At 58.9% G+C, this 13,507-nt stretch overlaps 2 protein-coding genes across 2 annotated transcripts in view; both read right to left on the reverse strand.

The window, feature by feature from the left end:
* Positions 1-5,761, reverse strand: part of GNAI3 (G protein subunit alpha i3) — a 33,537-nt gene extending 27,776 nt beyond the window's left edge. Inside the window, exon 1 of the mRNA XM_064732874.1 lies at positions 5,511-5,761. Within this exon, the coding sequence (XP_064588944.1) occupies positions 5,511-5,628 (118 nt within the window). The 5' untranslated portion in view covers positions 5,629-5,761. The remainder of the gene's footprint in view (positions 1-5,510) is intronic.
* Positions 5,762-6,786: 1,025 nt separating this feature from the next.
* Positions 6,787-8,250, reverse strand: GPR61 (G protein-coupled receptor 61). Its single transcript, XM_064732873.1, has one exon. The coding sequence runs from the start codon at positions 8,123-8,125 to the stop codon at positions 6,824-6,826; it is 1,302 nt and encodes a 433-aa protein (XP_064588943.1). The 5' UTR covers positions 8,126-8,250; the 3' UTR covers positions 6,787-6,823.
* Between the last annotated feature and the right edge of the window lie 5,257 nt (positions 8,251-13,507).

Consider the following 13,507-nt stretch of genomic DNA (forward strand, 5'->3'; position numbering starts at 1 on the left):
CAGCCCATGGAGGGCTGGACAATCTTTGTCATGAAGAAATTTCCCCTGATATCCAACCCAAACCTTCCCTGGTGCAATCTGGCCTGAGGCAGGTCCTTGTGAACAGTGTGAGGAGAATCTTCCCATGGCCATGAGTCACCAGGAACCTCCAGCAGACCCAGACACCTTCAAGATCAGAGAGACAGCAGCTCCCTGCAGCTTCCCCAGCAGGATTCCTACAGCAGATCCCACAAGGATGGACACCTGGAGCAGCAGCCACTGCTGGGACAACATCTGGAGACCAACACAGAGCTTCATATCAACATTCCAAGGGCATCCAGCAGCTCCAGAGCTGAGGGGCAGCCAGGTCTGACCCCCAGATGGATCCTCTGGAATAGGCAGAGCTGCTGAGCATCAAAAGCCACTTCAATTAACAACATCATTAACTGCAGCACCAGCTCTGCCTCACAAAACACTTTCCTACCTTAAACAAAGCAGAAGTGAAACACTGCTGAGGAAGCCTTGAGGTATTCAGGAAAGAAAAAAGGTTGCAAAAATCAGAAGAAAGCTGAGGGCTCCTGGAGTAGTGGAGGAGGGTGAATTATGCAAATTAAGGTTATTTTAAAACAAAATCATGCTTTTAATTGTTTTTGCATTAATTAGCAGCATCACTTCAACGTAATTACACAGCATACCCAAACTGAGGGAAGCTGTCCAGGCTGGATAAAGGATGTTTTGGGCCAGAACAGTCCAACACTGGTGCATCCACAGAGCCACAAAACCACCACTGACACAGGGATTTGGGAATGGGACAGCTCTGGAATCCAGAGGTGACCAGAGGGTGACAGACCCCTGAACAACACCCCAGACCTTGGCAAAGGCACTGCAAGCAGAGTGAGGGTCTGGGTTTGCTGCACCCCAGCAGGAAGAGCTCCAGCACCCTCCTCCCTTTGGCTGGAAATTCTGCCAGGTTTCCCCCCAGCAGAACCCTGGCTGTGCCTGCTGAGAGCCTTTCCTGGGGGCAAATGGGAGCACAAAAATGGGCCTGAGGCTCCTGGGCCATCCCCAGCTTGTTCCCAACCTCCCCAGAGCTTCAGCTGCTGTTCCAGAGAGTGACTCCACTGCTGCCACCACTCCAACCATGCCAGCAGAGCTGCTGGTGGCATTCCAGCATGGAACAATAATTACATCCCACAGGGTTGTAACAACCCAGGGTCAGTCATTATTCAATGCTCAGGTTTCATTTGGTTTATAAAATATCCCCAGAACTTCGAATTGCTCAACAAATTTCAGAGTTGGGAAAGGGAAACACAACAGAGGGACCTGAAATCCCTGAGCAGAAGCTCCAGGGTTGGTTTTATCCCAGCAATCCTGCAGTTCTCCTGCTGCTGGGGACACTTCCTGCAGCATCTGAGCCCTCTCCCAGGTGGAAGGTGCTGGAAAAGTCAAGGCAAAGCTCCCAGAAGAAGAAAACACAACTGGAATTCTCTCTCCTTCCTCCCCTCAAAAGAAGATGAGGGTTATGGAGGAGAGAAAGGGAAACACACCAAAACCCTGATTTGGGCATTTCTGACTTCCTGTCCTCTCCCACATCTCCTGATTTTTGGGGTGTTTGATTTCTTTTCCTCTCCTCAGATCTTCCACTTTTGGCTGGATTTTTACTTTCTTCTTTTCTCCCCAAATCTCCCAACCTTCTTCTTTCTCTTCTTTTCCTAAACCTCCTGATTTCAGGTGTATTTTACTTCCTCTCCTCCCCACATATCTCCTGATTTCCATGTGCATTTAATTCCTCTTCCACACCTCCCAATTTGGGCTGTATTTCACTTCTGCTCTCCCAAATTTCACTGTATTTCCATTTTCTCCCTCTCCTCTTCCAACCCTCCAGACTTGAAATCCCTGAGCAGAAGCTCCAGGGTTGATTTTATCCCAGCAACCCTGCAGTTCTCCTGCTGCTGGGGACACTTCCCTCAGCATCTGAGCCCTCTCCCAGGTGGAAGGTGCTGGAAAAGTCAAGGCAAAGCTCCCAGAAGAAGGAACACAACTGGAATTCTCTCTCCTTCTTCCCTACTCAAGGGAAGAGTTATGGAGGAGAAAAAGGGAAACACACTCAAACCCTGATTTGGGCATTTCTGACTTCTTGTCCTCTCCCAAATCTCCTGATTTTTGAGGTGTTTGACTTGTTGTCCCCTCCTCAGATCTTCCACTTTTGGCTGGATCTTTACTTCTTTTCTCCCCAAATCTCCCAGTTTTCAGTGTCTCTACCTTCCTCTCTCTTTTCCTAAACCTCCTGATTTCAGGTGTATTTTACTTCCTCTCCTCCCCACATATCTCCTGATTTTCATGTGCATTTAATTCCTCTTCCACACCTCCCAATTTGGGCAGTATTTCACATCTCCTCTCCCAAATTTCACTGTATTTGCATTTTCTCCCTCTCCTCTTCCAACCCTCCAGGGTTGGTTTTATCCCAGCAATCCTGCAGTTCTCCTGCTGCTGGGGACACTTCCCTCAGCATCTGAGCCCTCTCCCAGGTGGAAGGTGCTGGAAAAGCTCCCAGAAGAAGAAAACACAACTGGAAATCTCCCTCCTTCCTCCCCTACTCAAGGGAAGATAAGGGTTATGGAGGAAAGGGAAACACACACAAACCCTGATTTGAGCATTTCTGACTTCCTGTCCTCTCCCAAATCTCCTGATTTTTGGGGCATTTGATTTCTTTTCCTCTCCTCAGATCTTCCACTTTTGGCTGGATTTTTACTTCCTCTTTTCTCTCCAAATCTCCCAGTTTTCAGTGTCTCTACCTTCCTCTCTTCTCTTCCTAAACCTCCTGATTTCAGGTGTATTTTACTTCCTCTCCTCTCCCACATATCTCCTGATTTTCATGTGCATTTAATTCCTCTTCCACACCTCCCAATTTGGGCTGTATTTCATTTCTCCTCTCCCAAATTTCACTGCATTTCCATTTTCTCCCTCTCCTCTTCCAACCCTCCAGATTCTGGGTCCATCCCAGCCTCCTCACAGCCCAGCTGGGAAGGATCCAGCTCCCTCTGCACAGGCACAGCCCTTTCCCTGCTCATCACAGCTCTGCACACCTCAAACTGGGGCAGCTCTTTTCATGGAGCTGGGAAGGATGTGAGGACTCCAAACTTCAGGAAAAATCCATTTTTTTTTCACCAACCCTCTCCGAGAGGGGAAGAAACCACTCACAAGAGACTCTGCAGATCCTGACAGTTTTATGTGGGATAAAAAAACCCTTCCTCAAACAGTGGAAAAATCCTCATGGACTTTTCTACTTCTCTCAGTGAAAGGATGGTCCCACTGCAGATAATTCCTTCTGGGAATCAAGAAGGATGTGTGTGGGGAGATTGCAGCATTTCCTGGTATCCCCAGGAATTACCACACTCAGCTTTAAAACCAGGAAATACCTGAGAGAGATTTGCAAGTGACAGCCAGGTGCAAACCTGACCTGGGATCAGGTAGATGGAGAGGGAGGTCCAGATCAAGGTTCCAATTGCTCCTAAAAAGCTCCTCACCTGCACACAGAGGAGGAAATGCAGGAATTTTCCTGCCATCCAAAGCCAACAGCGACCCAAAATCAGCTGCTGCTCTGAGTTCTAAAGCCTCACCTGGTTTTTAACACATTCCTGCTGATGACTGTATGATTTTTGGGATACTCCCCCCATTCCATGTTTGCTGATAAGACCAATCTCAGCCTCCAAGCCTTGGGTGCTTTAGAAAAAATGTCATCCAAAAATATGAGGAAAGAATTATTCCGTTCCAGGGAATGTGCAAGTGTTGCTTATTAACACCAAAACAAACACCTGGAGAACAAAGGATTCTCCTGACACACAGCCAAGAGCTTTTCCATGGACACAGCAAGTACAAAGCTCAGAGCAGCTCCTGCAAGGAGTGAAGAAAAAGGGCTAAATGGGAAAGGAAAAAGGATTCCTGGAGCAGGATGGTTCCTTCACACATCCTGCTCTAACAGGACCCACTCAGTGCTGCTGTTCAGATCTTCACAGACTCCATCTGTCTCCTCCGAGACAGAAAAATCAGGATAACCAAAAATATATACCCAGACCTTGAAAAGAGAAATCAGCACGAGCAGATGGTTCGTCAGCCCTGAGTGGTGCTTACAAAATTGTGAGGACTTGAACAGAACTCCAGAGTCCTACACTGGTTTGGGTTAGAAGCTCATCCCAGTCCATCCCCTGCCACGTGCAGGGACACTTTCCACTGTCCCAGGGTGCTCCAAGCCCTGTCCAGCCTGGCCTGGGGCACTCCCAGGGATGGGGCAGCCACAGCTGCTCTGGGCACCCTGTGCCAGGGCATCCCCACCCTCACAAGGAGGGATTTCTGCCCAGTATCCAGTTTCTCCCCAGTATCTCATCTCAATCTGCTCCTCACCCTTCAGTGAGGGCAGCTGGTGCCTCCTCTGAGCTCCCATCATCACTTCCAAGAGCTCCAAAACACAGACCAAACACAGCAAAACTCTGCTAAAGAGGAAATCCTTTTTACTGTTTCACCCCCTTTCCCTGACCGGGAATTTAACTCCAGCCCCAGCCTTCCCTCCCTTCCATGCTGGGACCCAGGGATGAGCTGTGCCTCTGGCAGGCCTGGCCCAGTCCCACCCGGGAATTCCATGGGGACACGGAGGGGACATTCCCTCGGGACACGGAGGGGACATTCCAGCAGGACACGGAGCACGGAGGGGACATTCCACTGGGAAATACAGCCCAGAACAGCCTCGCCCCCACAAGGATGGGATAAGCCGTGCCCTCTCCCTCGGAAGGGGACCAGGGCACCCTCAGAACTCTCCTCAGCACCCGGGGATCCTCGGGATCCACCTCAGTCCTGCCAAGAATCCCTCGGGAACCATCTCAGCCCATCCAGGGACCTTTCAGGAATCTCTTCAGGTCCCCCCAGGGAACCCTCAGGATCCACCTCAGCTCCCCCTGGGGATCCCTCAGGATCAACCTCAGCCCTTCCAAGAATCCCTCGGGACCCTCCTCAGCCCCCACAGGGATTCCTCGGGAATCACTTCAGCTCCCCTGGGGATCCACCTCAGCCCATCCAGGGATCTCTCGGGAATCTCTTCAGTTCCCTTTGGAATCCCTCGGGACCCTCCTCAGTCCCCACAGGGATCCCTCGGAACTCTCCTCAGCCCTGCCGAGGATCCCTCGGGACCCACCTCAACCCTTCCAAGGATCCCCCGGGACCCTCCTCAGCCCCTACAGGGATCTCTCGGGAACTATCTCAGCCCATCCAGGAACCCCTCGGGAATCTCCTCAGTCCCCACAGCGATCCCTCGGGACCCTCCTCAGCCCCCACAGGGATCCCTCAGGACCTCCTCACCTCCCCCGGGGATCCCTCGGGACCCTCCTCAGCCCATCCAGGGATCCCCCCCCACTTCTCCATTCCCAAACTCCTTCCTAAGGGCGGAGTTTGGGAACCCCTCTGCCCCCCCCGTCTGCCCCCCTAGAATCCCTCCGGAGCCCGGCAGGCCGCGTTCCGCTCTCCCCCCGGCCCCTCCTCACCGAGCAGCAGCAGCTTCACCTCCTTGGCCGCCTTCTCGCCGTCTTCCCGCAGGTTGCGGTCGATCATTTTACTCCTCTCCACCGCCGCCTTATCCTCGGCGCTCAGCGTGCACCCCATGGCGGCGGCGGGGGCGGCCGGGCGGCCGAGGGCGGGGGGACGGGAACCGGGACCGGGATGGGGCCGGGACCGGGATCGGGGCCGCAGCTGCCTCGGCCCGGGCGGCTCCTGAGGCGGCGCCGGATTTCCGGTCCTGGCCGCAGGGCACGCCGGGAAATGAAGTCCCGAGGGGTGATAGTACGAGTACTTCCGCCTCGGTAGAGAGGGGCATTATGGGAGGAAACATCGCTTTCCGCCACGTTAGAGCGGAGTATGGGGGGGGAGGAAAGCCCTTTACTTCCGCCTCGATAGAGCGAGACATGATGGGAAATACTCTACTTCCGGGCTCTCTTTGCAGGGCATCATGGGAATTGTAGCCCTCGCGGGGTCGGTGGGGTCCATGGCGGCCCCAGCCCCCCAGCCCGCCCTCATGAGGGGGCCCAGGCTCCTCAACCCCAGAGGGCCGGGCCTCGGGGAAGGGGAGCTGGTCTCCGGGGTGAGGAGGGGTCTCAGGGCCATGGGGGGATGGAGGGGACCCCCTCCTCAGGCAGTCCCCCCTCCCTGGCTGTAGAGGGAGCACCCCTCCTGGGGAGACCACAAACAAGAGCCCCCCACACTTATCCGTGGCCCATCACTGGGCCTGTGTCCCCAGCTGCTGCCCCCCGGCCGGTGGTGCCATGGAACCCCCGATCCCCGCAGTGGTAGCCATGCTGACTCCCCACAGTATCAGCCCAGCCAGGGAGGTGGGAGCCCCCTCACCTGTGATGGCAGCAATGGGGACCCCCCACACCCCGATGAGCGCGGTGGGATCCGCAATCCCTCACGGCAGTAAGGACCCCACACACATCAGCGAGAGCCATAGGACCCCCAATCCCCGCTGTGGTGACAGAGACCCCCCAAACCTCAATGAGTGCTGTGGGACCCCCAATCCCCCACAGCAGTGAGGATCACTCCCACTCCAGCAAGTGCCATGGGACCCCCAACTCTCCATGGCTGCAGTGAGGAGGCCCCACCCCATCACCCCAGTGGGACCTGTGGGCCCACCAATTCCCCGTGGCTGCAGTGAGGATCCCCACCCTCCATGGCAGCATGGTACCCCCAGCCCAGTGAGCATTTTGGGACCTCCAACCCTCCATGGCGGTGACGAAGCCCTCCCCAACAAGTCACGGTGACCATGTCTCCCCTCAGAGCCACGTTTACCCCAAACCCCCAAACGCTACAGCCCCGCTTTGGCAGAGCCCGCCACAGGCACGAACACTCCGCTGCCCCCTCCCCACTCCCTGGCCTCGGCTGCCTCCTCCTCGATCTGCCCCGGGATGCGGAAATCAACGGGGGGCAGGTCCCGCTCGGCGTTGGGGGGCTCCGGTGGGCGCCCGGTGCTCTGCAGGAACTGCAGGAAGTTCTCCTCGATGGAGCCCTCGCGGCTCGGCAGCCGCAGGTCCTCCTCGGGGGGCTGCTTGAAGAAGCAGGTGAGGAGCCGGCCGAGCTCGCCACGGATCTGCCGGTTGAGGCAGCCGTAGAAGAAGGGGTTGGAGGTGAAGCAGCAGAAGCCCAGCCAGGTGACCACAGTCTCAGCTGCTGGCCCGGCCAAGGGCCGAGTGCTCAGCGCCGTGTACAGCTGGAAGGAGAAGTAGGGCAACCAGCAGAAGAGGAACTGGCCGCCCACGGCCAGCAGCACGGCGGCCGCCTTGCCCCCGCCAAACATCCTCTGCGGGGTGGTCCGAGGAGCCCCCGAGCTGGTGACCATGGTGGAGCGGCTGCTGAGCGAGGCCGAGCGCCGGCGCGGCGTCTCCATCCAGGTGGGCGGCGGGCCGTGGTGCATGGCCGCCACTCGCGCCACCTTGAACATGCCGCAGTAGACCACGACGATGATGAGGAGCGGCAGCACGAAGTAGAAGGCGGCAAAGAAGACCACGAAGACCTTGCAGGACGGCCCGCGGCTCCACTGCAAGGAGCAGCCGTGAGTACCGGGTGCCGGCGGACGGTCGGGGGACAGCCAGCCCAGCACGGGCACCAGCGAGGTGGCCACGGCCTTGAGCCACACGCCGGCCAGCACTCCGGCCACCAGCCCCGCCGTCATGCGCACCTCGTAGCGCAGCGGGTGCACCACGTAGTAGTAGCGCTCCACGTTGACGGTGGAGATGGAGAGGATGCACATGGAGGTGAGGCACACGCTGAGGAACAGGTACACGCGGCACACGGCCTCGCCCAGCCCCGGGCTCTCGAACACGGCCGAGCCCGACAGCATCTCCAGCGGCATCAGCGTGAGCGCGGCCAGGAAATCCACCAGGCACAGGTGGAACACGAAGACGAACTTGCGCAGCGCCGGCGTCTTGGCGATGACCGTCATGACGGCGGCGTTGCCCACGATGGCCGTGAGGTCCAGCAGCACCATGAAGAACAATCCCACGGATTTGGAGGCCGTGTCCTTGGGCTTGGCCTCGGCGGTGCTGTTGGGGGGCCGGGCCCCCCCTCTAGAGCCGTTCCAGCCCCAAGGCGAGGGCAGGAAGGGCTCCATCCAGCGTGGCACGGCCGGGCATCGCCAGGGCGTCACATCCTTGGTGCTCTGCGGGTGGGGGGGCACTCAGAGCACCCAAAGGTGCCCCCCAGCCCCGCTCATGTCCCCGCTGCTCAGCCAGGGGGTACCTGGGGGAGGTGCAGCTGTCACTGGAGGGGGCAGGAGCCTGGAGGACCCCTGAGAGCTGAGCTGGACCCCCAGTTGCAGCCCCCAGGTAGCTGGGGGGAGCTGGAGCTGTCAGAAAAGGGGGAGAGATTCTGAAGGGACCCCTGAGAGCTGAGCAGGACCCCAATTACAACCCCCGCTCAGTACCTGGGGTGAAGGTGGAGCTGTCATGGTGGGAAGACCCGGGGAGGACCCCTGAGAGCCTGGAGGGGCCCATGGGTCACCTCTGACAGCCATGCAGAGGCCACAGCTGTGCTGGGGGGATGTGGAGTTGTCATGAGGAGACACAACCCTGGGGGGACCCCTGAGAGCTGAGCTGGACCCCCACCTGCACCCCACAGGTACCTGGGGGCAGGTGGAGCTGTCAGAAGAGAGGGGAGACCCTGAGGGGACCCCTGAGAGCCATGGTGGGATCACAGGGTGACACAGGGTGGGGCTCAGCCCAGCTGTGACCCCCACCCACAGCCCCCAGGCACCTGGGGGAAGGCAGAGCTGCCAGAGGGGACAGAGAGCTCTGGGGGACACCTGAGATCCCAGGCAGGGTTCAGCACAGCTGTGACACCCCCACACATTGTCCCCATCACCCCCACCCATCTCCACAACCCTCTACATCAAATCCCTTCCCAACCAAAAGCCTTGTTCTCCCAAAAATGAGCAGTTCTGGGGTAAAACCCCCTGTTTCCAACATTTCAACCCAAAGCACCCCAGTGGAGCCCTTTGCCCAGAGTGTGGGCACCACACGGGGGGGCCGGGATGGGTGGGGGGTCCCGGGAATGAGGAGAGGGGAGGGCCCAGCACCCCCAAGTCCTGGGTTCACCCCTTGTGCTCGGAGGCCTTGTGTGACCCCCCCACGCCGAGCTCGCAGCCCCTCCACGGGGACACGGGGGGGATGTGGGGGCTACCCCGGACCCCCCGGGTGCTCCCCACGGGGGCGGGGGTCCCACCCGTGCCCCCCGAGGCAGGGATGCTGTCAGAACGGGGGTGCAGCCGCGGCTCCCCCCTCCCCTTCTCACTGCCCATGTCCCTCTCCCAGAGCCCCGGAGCGATGTCACCGGTCGGGGACCCCCTCCCACCCCCGGGGGAGTCTCGCCCACCCCCCCCCGGTACCTCCCCGCTATCTCCCCGGTATCTCCCCGGCTCCCCAGGCCGTGCTCCGGCGGGGCTGCTCGGCCGCGGCACCTACCCTGGGGGTCCGCATGGAGCCGGCCCGAGGCCGAGGGTCCCCGCTCCGGCCGGGGGAGGGGTCGGGGCCGGGGGGTGTCCCCGGGGTGGCGGGGGATGCTCGGGGCTGGAGCCACTGCGGCGAGGGCTGCTCCGCACCGCCCGGCTGCTGGGTCCTAGTGCCGCCCGCCTCGCCTCGGTACCCCGGGAACGGCCCCCAAGCCCGGGGCTGCGGGGCCCGCACTGGGGCGAGCGCTGCCCCCCGAAGCCTGGCTGTGCCCCCCGAGTGGGGAGCGGAGGGTGGGACACCGCCGGGTGCTGCCCCGCGTGTCGCTCCGTGCCTCAGTTTCCCCGTTTGCCTCCCGAAAGTGATGGGAGGGCATGGAGGAGAAGCCCCTCGGGGAAGGGGAGGGGGAACTCGGGGGGTGCAATGAGGAGGTGGTCGTGGGGGAGAGGTGGGAAGGGGGATGGGATGCAGATTCACAGTGGTGTACGGAGGGGGCCGGGGGGCCGCTCAGAGGGGCCTCAGAGCCCTCCCAGCTCTGTCTACCCCCACCCAGCGCCCCTTCCCTCCCTCCCAGTTCAGCAATGGAGCAAATGGGGTGGGGTCCGTGCCCCTCCCCGCCACGCCCCGTGCCTCAGTTTCCCCAGGACATGCCATTCACTTCCAGGAAGGGGTGCCCATCTTTTCCATCCTTCCAAATCCTGCTCGGGATGCGAACTTTGCCCCTGGCCCCATCCCAAGGGTGCCCGGGTGGGATGCGCGGCCACCGGCTCTCATTCCCGGGACGGGGGTGACAAGCCATCCGTGGGTGACGCGTGTCCCCGCGCCTCACGTGGCCATCGCCAGGCTACGGGCTCCCAAAAATAAATCCACCCAAACCAGATTAGAAACGCCCGACCTCGGATGAACCAGCCCCGGCATTCCGGGGCCCGCGGGCGGCTCCCGGTGGGACACCGGGAACACCGGGAATACCGGGAATACCGGGAAGGAGCACGGCAGATCCACGGGGATCCCTCCTGCCCCGGCTCCGGCCCCTGTGGGGGAAGGTGAGCACGGGAGTGAGTCCTGGTCCACAGCTTGGGGGGACACACGGACACCCCATTTTCCTGGGAGCCCCTGTGGGCACCCTCCCCTTGTGTGGGACACCTCAGGACACCCAGCTGTGGCAAACAGCCCGCTCTGGTACCCCTGGGGTCCCTGACACTACTGGCACCCCACACCCCAGTCCCCAAGTACCCCACTATCCCAGCCCCTGGCATCCCAGTACCCCAGTTTTGGCACCCCAGCACCCCAATCCTCAAGCATGCCCCTATCCCAGCACCTTGGGACCCCAACATACCCCATACCCCAACATCCTGGCACCCCAGTACTCAATACCTTGGCACCCCAGTACCCCAGCACATGGCACCCCAGTACCTCAATACCTCAGCACCCTGTCAGTCCCCTACTCCCTGTCACCCTGGTACCCCAGTATCCCAGTGCCCTGGCACCCCAGTGCCTCAGCACCCTGGCACCCCAGCACCCCACTCCTCAAGCACCCCCTTATCCCACCCTCTGGCCTCCCAGTACTCATTATTTTGGCACCCTAACACCCCAATCTTCAAGCACCCCCTCTATCCCAGCACCTTGGGGGCCCAGTACCCAATACCTTGGCACCCCAATACCCAGCATCCTGGCACTCAGGATATCAGCACCATGGCATCCCAAGGCTGCTGACGCCCCAACATCCTGCTACCCCAGCGCCCCATTATCCCAGGATGCTGGCACCTCAGCAATCCAACACCCCAGTGCCCTAGAGCAGTGGTACCCCAGTACCTCATTGTTCTGGCACTCCAGAACCCCAGTACTCTGCTCCCACGAGTACCTCAACATTCTGGCACCCCAGCACCCCAATACCCAGGGGTACCAGTGTCCCAGTACCCACCCCTGGCACCCCAGTACCCCCATCTCTGTCTCCTCTGCAGAGCCCCTGATGGACACACACGGGTTAAGCATGGTCACACCTGTGTGTGTCTGTGTGTGTGTGTTTGTGTGTGTGTGTGTTTGTGTGTCTGTTTGTGTGTGTGTGTCTGTGTGTCTGTGTGTGTGTATGTTCGTGTCTGTGTGTGTCTGTGTGTCTGTGTGTGTCTATGTCTGTGTGTGTCTGTGTGTGTGTGTGTTTGTGTGTCTGTGCGTGTATGTCTGTGTGTCTGTGTGTGTCTGTGTGTTTCTGTGTGTGTCTGTGTGTGTCTGTGTCCGTGTGTGTGTGTATGTCTGTGTGTCTGTGTGTGTGTATGTTTGTGTCTGTGTGTGTCTGTGCGTGTATGTCTGTGTGTGTCTGTCTCTGTGTGTGTATGTTTGTGTGTCTGTGTGTCTGTGTGTGTCTATATGTGTTTGTGTTTCTGTGTGTGTCTGCACACCTGGGTACACACTTGTGTCACATGTGCCTGCCTGAGGGAGGTCACACACATCTGGCAGATACATCTGTGTGTGCACACACGTGTGAGAAGCACACAAACATCCCTGGGCTGTGCACACGTGTATCTGTGTCAGTGTGTGTGTGTCTGTGTGTGTGTGTGTCTGTGTCTGTTTGTGTGTCACTCTGTGTGTGTATGTCTGTGTGTGTGCGTGTGCCTGTGTGTGTCTGTCTGTCTGGGTGTGTCTATCTGTGTGTTTGCACACTTGGGTACACGCTTGTGTCATGTGTGCCTGCCTGAGGGGGTCACACACATCTGGCAGATACATCTGTGTGTGCACATACGTGTGAGGGGCACACACACATCCCTGGGCTGTGCACACGTGTGTGTCTGTGTGCCTGTGTGTGTTTGTACATCTGTGTGTGTCTCTTTGTGTGCTGACACACTTGTGAGGGCACACACAGGTCCCTGGGCTGTGCACGTGTGTCTGTGTGTACTGACACGTGTGAGGGGCACACACGCATCCCTGGGCTGTGCACACGTGTGTGTCTGTGTGTTTGTGTGTGTCTGTGTGTGCACACACATGTGAGTGGCATACACACAGGTCCCTGGGCTGTGCACACGTGTGTCTGTGTGTGTGTGTGTGTGTGGTTTTGTGTGTCTGTGTATCTGGGTGTGTATGTGCTGACACACGTGTGCTCCCACGTTCTGCATGCCCCCGGACCCCTCCTGCTGTTCCCTGGGACACCCAGCCCCCCCAGGCCACCCACAGCCCGGTGTGGCCCGGGGGTGTCGGCTGAGGGTGGGGCCGGCTGTCGGGAGGAGCGCGGGCAGTGGGTTCTGGGCAGGGATTAACTCCAGGATTAAAACTGGGAAAATAAGGACGACCCAAGGACAAAATTCCCCGTCTGATTAGGGGGGCATCCAGCCGGGGGGGGGGGGGGGGGGAAGTTGGGGTGAGGGGAACAGGGTGAGGGGCACCATGAGGACATCCTGTTCTGTGTTCCAGGGCTTCCTTCTAATCCCTGCCCCCCTTTGCAATAAAAAGCTGCATCATCCCAGCATGGTTTGTTCCAGCTCTTTTCCCTCTAATTTTGGACCCAAAATCCGGCACGAATGTTTGGATCTAAAAATACTCCCGGGAAGCAGAGCCACGAGTGGGGGTGCGGGGCTCCCAGCTGGCTGGGGCTGGGACACCCAGGAGAGCCCCTCGGGGGCTGGGGAGTCCCCTCTGTTTGGGGTGGGGGGGCTGTGGGGTGGGTCAGGAACTCGGGGGGATGGGGAATGTGGGGCTGTGCTGTCAGGAGAGGGGATGGGAGTGGGATGGGGCTGGCAGGGGATGGAGATGGGGATAGGAGAGGAATGGGGACAGGGATGGAATAGAGGGGATGGGGATAAGGATAGGAGAGGGATGGGGATGGGGACAAGGATGGGGAATAGAGGTGATGGGAATGGGGATGGGGACAGGGATGGGGATGGGGACAGGGGTAGAATAGAGGTGATGGGGATGAGGACAGGGATGGGGATGGGGATGACAATCATGATGGGATTGGATTGGATTGGATTGGATTGGATTGGATTGGATTGGATTGGATGAAATGAAATGAAAAGGAGGATGAGAAGAATGGGATGGGACTGGACGGGATGGGATGGGAT

Source organism: Zonotrichia leucophrys, chromosome 26, assembly GCF_028769735.1.
Source record: "Zonotrichia leucophrys gambelii isolate GWCS_2022_RI chromosome 26, RI_Zleu_2.0, whole genome shotgun sequence".
In the NCBI taxonomy this organism is placed as follows: domain Eukaryota; kingdom Metazoa; phylum Chordata; class Aves; order Passeriformes; family Passerellidae; genus Zonotrichia; species Zonotrichia leucophrys.

Coding starts and splice junctions, on each gene's coding strand:
- GPR61 (XM_064732873.1), bottom strand. CDS start 8,125: ATGGAGCCCTTCCTGCCCTCGCCTTGGGGCTGGAACGGCTCTAGAGGG.